General features: G+C 57.8%; 1 protein-coding gene and 2 long non-coding RNA genes across 3 annotated transcripts; 2 read left to right on the top strand and 1 right to left on the bottom strand.

The window, feature by feature from the left end:
- Window positions 1-397: 397 nt before the first annotated feature.
- FOXD3 (forkhead box D3) lies at window positions 398-2,062 on the top strand. The gene has a single exon (XM_052666154.1). It carries the CDS (start codon window positions 455-457, stop codon window positions 1,640-1,642), a length of 1,188 nt encoding a protein of 395 aa, XP_052522114.1. The 5' UTR covers window positions 398-454; the 3' UTR covers window positions 1,643-2,062.
- Window positions 2,063-4,214: 2,152 nt separating this feature from the next.
- Window positions 4,215-6,234, top strand: LOC128072778 (uncharacterized). The gene is made up of 2 exons (XR_008202430.1): window positions 4,215-4,740; window positions 4,923-6,234. It is a non-coding gene; the product is annotated as an uncharacterized LOC128072778 (long non-coding RNA).
- Window positions 6,235-6,588: 354 nt separating this feature from the next.
- LOC128072786 (uncharacterized) lies at window positions 6,589-7,603 on the bottom strand. The gene is made up of 2 exons (XR_008202439.1): window positions 7,555-7,603; window positions 6,589-7,453 (listed from the first exon to the last, which is right to left on the bottom strand). It is a non-coding gene; the product is annotated as an uncharacterized LOC128072786 (long non-coding RNA).
- Between the last annotated feature and the right edge of the window lie 3 nt (window positions 7,604-7,606).

Raw genomic sequence — 7,606 nt, 5'->3', positions numbered from 1 at the left:
TGCGGGACCTCCCTCCGCCCGACCGAGGGGGCGACCGACCGACGACAACAACAACAACAACAGCAGCTGCACCGCCACCAAAAAAAAAAAAAAAAAAAAAAAAGAAGATTTCTCAAAAAAAAAAAAAAAAAAAAAAAAGCAAAGCAGAGCACGCGAAGCGAGGAGCGAACGGCGGAGCGGTGCGCGGCGGCGGAGGGGCCCGCGGGCGCGGAGCGGTGGAGCGGAGGGGCCCCGCGGGCGGCGGGCGGGAGGCAGCGGCGCCGCCCGAGCCCCGATGCCCGGCGGCCGGAGCGGGGCGCGCAGCCGGAGGTGACCGGTGGGGATCCCCGGGAGCGGAGCGGGCGCGGCCCCCCCATGCCCCGCGGGGACGGCGCCGCGGGCGGCAGCGGAGCCGCGCGGGTGTAGCGGCCCCGCGCTGGGGGAGAGGGGCGCGGGGGCGGCCCGCGGAGCGGGGATGACTCTATCGGGCGGCGGCAGCGATATGTCCGGCCAGACCGCGCTGGCGGCCGAGGACGTGGATATCGACGTGGTGGGCGAGGGAGACGACGCGCCGGGCAAGGACGGGGACGGCGAGGCCCGCAGCCCCGCCGCGCTGCCGCGGCTGCCGCTGGACGAGGCGGCGGAGCCCGGCGAGCCTGGAGCGGGCGGCGAGAGCGGCAGCAGCGGCAGCGGCAGCCCGGCTCCGGCGGGCCCCGAGGGCGGCAGAGGGGGCGGCGGCGGCGGCGGCGGCGAGGAGGGGGCGAGCGGCGGGGGAGCGGCGGCGGCGGCGGCGGCGGGGCAGAGCAAGCCGAAGAGCAGCCTGGTGAAGCCGCCCTACTCGTACATCGCGCTCATCACCATGGCCATCCTGCAGAGCCCGCAGAAGAAGCTGACGCTCAGCGGCATCTGCGAGTTCATCAGCAACCGCTTCCCCTACTACCGGGAGAAGTTCCCCGCCTGGCAGAACAGCATCCGCCACAACCTCTCGCTCAACGACTGCTTCGTGAAGATCCCCCGCGAGCCCGGCAACCCGGGCAAGGGCAACTACTGGACGCTGGACCCGCAGTCCGAGGACATGTTCGACAACGGCAGCTTCCTGCGGCGGAGGAAGCGCTTCAAGCGGCACCAGCAGGAGCACCTGCGGGACCAGACGGCGCTCATGATGCAGGGCTTCGGCGCCTACGGGCTGGCCGGGCCCTACGGCCGCCCCTACGGGCTGCCCCCCGGCGCCTACCCGCACCCCGCCGCTCTGCAGTACCCCTACATCCCGCCCGTCGGGCCCATGCTGCCGCCCGCGGTGCCGCTGCTGCCGTCGGGCGAGCTGAGCCGCAAAGCCTTCAACGCGCAGCTCGGGCCCAGCCTGCAGCTGCAGCTCAGCAGTTTGGGGGCGGCGGGCTCCATCGTGAAATCCGAGCCCAGCAGCCGCCCGTCGTTCAGCATCGAGAACATCATCGGCGGCCCCGCCGCCAGCTCGGCGCCCAGCGCGCAGACTTTCCTGCGGCCGCCCGTCACCGTGCAGTCGGGCCTGGTGGCCCACCAGCCGCTGGCGCTAGCCAGGACCACCGCGGCCATCGCGCCCATCCTCAGCGTGCCTACCAACATCATCGCGGGGCAGTTCCTGCAGCCCCCCGCCGCCGTGCAGGCCAAGTGGCCGGCGCAGTGACCCCCGGAGCGGTGACCCTCGGCACGGTGACCCCCCGGACGTATCTCTGGGAAACGGCGGAGGTCGCTTTCGGGGTTTTTATTTTTCTAACAGAGGCGAAGTGACGGTCGCGTTTAGGAGCCGGGAGGGCTTTCGCTTTTTTTGAAGGTTCCAGCGCTCCGAGCGGTTTTATCCGAAATAAGCGAACGAACGGGGAAAAAAAAAATGTATAAAAATATTAATAATAAGTGGGGGAAATTTTAAATATTAAACGAACGAACAACAACGAAAAAAAAAAAGAATTTCGGAGGAAAAAAAAAAAAGGAGGAAAACGCTGTCGTTCTATTATAGAAGTCTGTTTATATATGAATGAATATATGTATTCTAAATGTTATCCCTTCGTGTTGTACACAACTTTGTAAATAAATTTTTCAAACGCTCCGCCCGTGTGCGTGTGCGCGCCGACACCGCGGCACTGCGCTGCGCTCCGGAGCCGCCGCTCTGCGCGTAATGTCCGCGCAACCTCCGCGAGCAGCGCGCAGCCGGTCCGGTTCTGCCCCCCGCTCCTTTCCAATCGCTTCCTAACAAACCCAAACTCCGATCCCCGGGTAGATCTGAGGGATCCGATGCGCGCCTCGTTGTGGTTTTGTTTGTATTATTGTTATTTATTATTATTGCTATTATTTTGATTATTATTATTATTTTTTTATCCCCTAATTGTAGGGATCCCCCTTTCCTTCCCCAACCGGAGCGCTGCGGTGCGGCTTTGGCGGCTGTTTCTGAGCGAAATGGCTCTCAGGAAAGCTTGGGGCGATCCGAGAGTCCGCGGTTTCCATTGCGGGAGGACGGCTTCGCGGAGCGGCGGCACGGCGCCGAGCTTTCGTTTGCAGCGCCGAGTGCCGGGGAGCGGCTCCGCGGAACGGGAACGGCCTTTTTTAGCTCGTTCCGAAGGGGCGGCCGCGGGATGGAAGAAAAAAAAAAACAAAAACAAAAACAAAAACAAAAACCCACGGCATTTCTTGTGCCGTTTTTGTGGCTGAAATCACGGCGGCGTTCAGAGCCGGGTTTTGTCAGCGCTGCTTTGGCCGTCGCGAGTTTCGTTTTGGCCGCGTTCATTTTCCGCCCCGATAAATCCGCGGTGTTCGTTTCGGGACGGGGAGCGCCGGAGGAGCGGGATCGCAGCTCAAAACAAAAGCCAAGTGTCCTCGGCTCTGCCGCGGAGCCGTACGTGCCATTTCTCCCCGAAGTCAACCTTCGCACCTCCGCACATCCCCTCCGAAACACAGCGCGCGGCTCCGCCACTCGGGAACGCTCCGGCGGTGGCGGCAGCGCTGCGGGAACGGGGCTGAGAACTGCGGGAACGGAGCTGAGCGGTGCGGGGCTGAGCGCAGTAGGAAGCGCACAGAGCTCTTTCAGCGCAGAGCAGCGCTGCTCTGCGCGGCCCAGGGCTTCGCACCGGCGGCTTTTTGTAGTGTGCCCCCCACCCCGGGATAAATAATAAATAGAGGAAGGAGCCCCGGCCTGCATTCACTTGTAGGCTCCAGAAGCTGCTGAGCCCGGGCTTCCCGGAGCCGCCGGGTAACGGGTTCATTCCACGGCTGAGCCTTTTGTTGCTTAGAAAATGACTCGCTCGTATTTCCGCGCGTAGCGGCGGTACCTCGGGCTCGGCATGTGCCGCTCGGCCGAACCGGCGGCGGCCCGGCCCGGCCCCGCGGCCCTCCCTCCCCTTCTCGCCGCCTTTTCCCCACTGGAGAACAACGGCGGAGCGGCTCCGGAGCGGCCGCGGCCGGGAGAGGGGCAGCCCCGGGACGCGGGGCCGGCGGGCAGGTGAGGGCTGGGGGCTGCAGTGCCGCCGCGGGGCTGCAGGGGGCGCGGGGACCGAAAGCGGGACCCCCGGGGGGGGCGGCATCGCCGCGGTACCGGGCAGGCGGCGGGGCGGGGGGGAACTCGAGCCCGCATCGGGCGGCGATCCGACACCGACACAGAACGGCTTTTTCTTTCTCTTCATTTTTTTTTTGTTTCTTTCTTCTTTTCCCCCGTTGTGGGTTTTGGTGTTTTTTTTTTTCCCTTTTTTTTCCCCCCTTTTTCTTTCCTTTTTCATTTTTTTTTTTCGTTTCCTTTTTCCCCCTTTCCCTTCTTTTCCCCTTTCTCTTCTTTTCCCATTTCTCTTTTCCTCCCTTTCTCTTCTTTTCCTCTTTTCCTTTCCCCTCTTTATATCCCTTTGCCTTTTTTTTTCTTTCCTTTCCCCTCCCTTTCTCCTCTTTTTTCCCTTTCTCTTTTTTCCCCTTTTCTCTTCTCCCCCCCATTACTATTCGTTATTTCTCCCTCTTCCCCACCTCCTCCTCTTTTATTTTTTATGTCTCTTTTCCCTCTTTTCTTTTTTTCCTTTATTTTTTTTCCCCGTCCTCTCCCTTTTCCATTCCCCAAACCGTCCGACGCATATGGCCAAACTTGACGCGGCCGCTGACAGATGCCTATTAGTATAAGACGTGTCATGTTGGTCTCTGGGGTGCATTGAAAGTAACTAGATCCTAAGCACTGGGAAAATGACCGCACTCCGCAGCACGGAGAGTTTACTCAGAGCCCCCCCAGCCCCGACCCCTGCGATTATTTATGACAACTGCGAGGCCCCGCTCAGAGAAAGGTGCAATGAGGTTTAGTCCCGCACCCCCGAAGCCCCGGATCGCCCGGGAACGAGAAAGGACGGATCCGTCGGGGCCATTCCTTCGGGGCTTGAGGTTTACGGGTGCCGAGCATTAAAAAAAAAAAAAAAAATCGGGAAAACCCCCCTTTTGTGGTTATTTCCAAATGTTTCTTTATTGCAGAGCGATATTCCAGAGCGGGGATCTCCCACTCGGGGAAAACGCGCCCTAAGGGCGAGGAGTGTTTTCCTCCCTCCTTTGGGTCCGCGGCAATGGGATCCCGCGGTGGGGGTGCGGAAGATGCGCTTTGGGTGCGGGCTGTAGCGGAGCGCGGATCGCCGGGGGACGTGGAGCACCTCGGGGTCAGAGCGAAGCGTTCCCAGTCCTAACCACGAAGCGTTTTGGACTTAAAAGATACAAAGCAGAGGTGTGACGCCCGCGGAAAGCGTGAGCGGCAGTGAGTGTTCAATGTAGCAGGTAGGGATGAACTCAGCGCGTCTCCCGGACTGAGCTGGGAGCAGACGCCGCAGCCATAAAACGCACTTAACAGTCTATTTAATAGTGGCGAGGTCCTTGGAAACGCAATCTCCATACTAATCTCGTTTTTTTCTTCTTCTTCTTCCTTTTTTTTTTTTTCCTAAATCAGGAATGAAAAATAGGTGAGGAAGGTAGAACCTTCCCTTCCCATTGAAAATGTGGCATTTCCTCTATTTTAATAACTAAGACAACTTCGGTAATGAGGGATTCGGTAACGCCGAGTTCGGTAAGCAGTAAGGCAGGGCTCGGTGAGCGAGCCAGGGATGTACGACTTTACCAAGATCGCAAAACGAGAGTGCTCTCGAGCTGGAGGCTGGGTGAGACCCCCACGTCCCCGGGGCAAAGCGCCAACGGCCCAAAGACAAAAAGCCAAAAGCCAAATGCCATCGCCGTCCCCTCTCGGGTCCGGGAATCGCGTGGGCATCGGGGAACAGAGCAAATCTCAGCCTGCCTCTGCCGACTTTCATGAGGTGCTGGCGTTTCGGGGGAAAATAATAACAAATTCCGTCTTCCCGCAGGTTGGTTTGGTGTTTGCAAGCATGTGTCCTTCTGCTCTTGCTAGGGAAGCAGGATGGGCGAGGATCGGGGCTCAGGCGGTGCCCGCCGGGCGGAGCTGGGAACAACTCGCAGCCGCGGACAGCCCGTTCCCGCTGCCACCGGCCCTGGGAGCGACTTTCTCGTTATTCCGACCGCCTTTCGCCCCGGATTTCTGGGGCAGCCGGAAGGAATTTGCCTTACCCGCGTTCGGTTTTCCATCACCCGAAGGGATGGCGTGAAGAGCCCGGCAAACTCGCCGGAGCCTCCCGAGAGCGCGAAGGGTTAAGGAAAGCCGTTTGTCTGCTCATTATCGGTTTCTCTTTACTACTGAGAACCGAACCCGAGCTCCGCTCGTATCAACGTGTCCTTAATGCCTTTTCCAGTCATTGATCTGGTCAAAGTCACCGCAGAAATACTAGTGACAGAGACTCAATTCCAGACAACGTGACCAATGCAAGTATTTAGAAGGCATTCAATAAAAAAACCTTTCCCGGAGAGCGAACGATTTCACCTTGCAACAAAGAGCGCTCGGCTAATTGAAATAATGCACTCGGATGTGCGGCCGGGCCGGGAGCCGGCGGGGGAGGGGCTGCTCGGTGCGGGGCCGGGGAGCCCCGGGGGGGGCGAGGAGACGCAGCCCGGCGCCCGAATCCGAACGGCCGTCAGGAGGGAGCTGCAGGGCCGAGCGACCGCAGCTCGTAACTGGAAGCGTCTGCTCCCATCCCTGCCTTCTTCTCACCTTCTTCGTAATCGATTCGATGTTGGGATTATGTTTATTTTGCGGATCTATCAGCCCCCAGACGCCCCTTAGGATCTGATTCATCTCTCGCGCTAGGTTTAATTCAGCAGCTACTCGCAGGTAGATTAAAATAAATGTAATAAATGTGATGTATAGTTTTCATGAGGTTTATGGCTCCAGACACACGACAGGGCAGACTGCTGTGTGCACCTGTGTGAGGCCACGAGCTCCCTGTCCCCCCGTACCTGCCTGTTTGGGGTGGCATTCAATTGCCGGGGATGCTGCCATTGCTGCAGGTGGAAACAGCTCTGCCATCTCCAGGTCATTTGTGCTCTGTTTGCAAACAGTCGGGATTATGGAAATGTGTGTTACAGCATTGGAAAACCTTCAAGGGGAAAAAGCCATCTCTGGTGGTACTCAATACTAAATATATTTAAACACAAGTATGTACTGTTTGTGCATTTTGGAAAGAACTCATGCATGCTTAAAAAAAAAAAAGAAAAGCAGAATCGTATCTTCGTGGAATCTTGTTACTTTAATGTTCATTCTATGACATGAGATCAGATCCTTTTTGATCATCCACTTCCACCTTTCAGTGGTTGGGTTGAAACCTGTAATGAAATGGTTTAAATGGGTTGGGCTCGTGCTTTACATGTTGGTCAGCCCTTAAGAGGTCGGGTGGTCGGAATCACTGTAGATTTATTCAGACTGTTCTGTTCTATTTCCCCATCCCTGGAGGCATTCAAGGCCAGGCTGGATGTCGCTTTGGGCAGCCTGGTCTGCTGGTTGGCGACCCTGCACATAGAAGGGGTTGGAACCAGATGAGCATTGCGGTCCTTTTCAACCCGGGCCATTCTATCATTCTATTCTACTCTATTCCACTCTGTCCTATCCTACCTTCTATTTCATTCCACTCTATTCCATTCTATTCCATTCCATTCTATTCCTACTCTATCCTATTCCAGCCCCTTCCAACCTTTTAGCCCTTGGATCCCAGCCCAAGGACAGCCCTGCTGGCAACTGATCGGGAAGGTTTGGCCATGAGAACCACAGCATGTGTTCTTATTTACAGAAATAACCCATTTTCTATTAAATTGCACACCCTAACCTGAGAGAAGTGCCATAAGAGGAAGCTCTGTACAACAGAGACTTCCTAATACTGATAAGGGACGTAGGAAGCTGATGTGGGATTGATCAGGCTGAGCACGCACTCTGCCAAGGCCTCCATGAGGATCACGGAGCCCACAGCAGAAGGTGGTACAGCAGCAGCTGCTGACCAGGCCGCTCCTCAGGTCCTGTTTCCACACACAGCCGCTGACAGCTGCTTCCAGAGCTCCGGCTCTGCGAAGAACAAACCCTCCTGCTGCCACTTCCCTTCTGTAACAAGAAAAGAATCATAATAATTTGTAAAAAAAAAAAAAAACAAAAAACCAAACCGCTTCCGAGCACCACCCCCCCCCCCCCCCGCAGCCGCTCACAGCCCCACAGCGGCCCGCAGCCACCTCAGCGCCAACACCGCGACCCGAGCTG

This window comes from Tympanuchus pallidicinctus, unplaced genomic scaffold, assembly GCF_026119805.1.
Source record: "Tympanuchus pallidicinctus isolate F22 unplaced genomic scaffold, pur_lepc_1.0 scaffold7, whole genome shotgun sequence".
Classification (NCBI taxonomy): Eukaryota; Metazoa; Chordata; class Aves; order Galliformes; family Phasianidae; genus Tympanuchus; species Tympanuchus pallidicinctus.
This window is presented reverse-complemented; position numbering and strand designations above follow the sequence as displayed.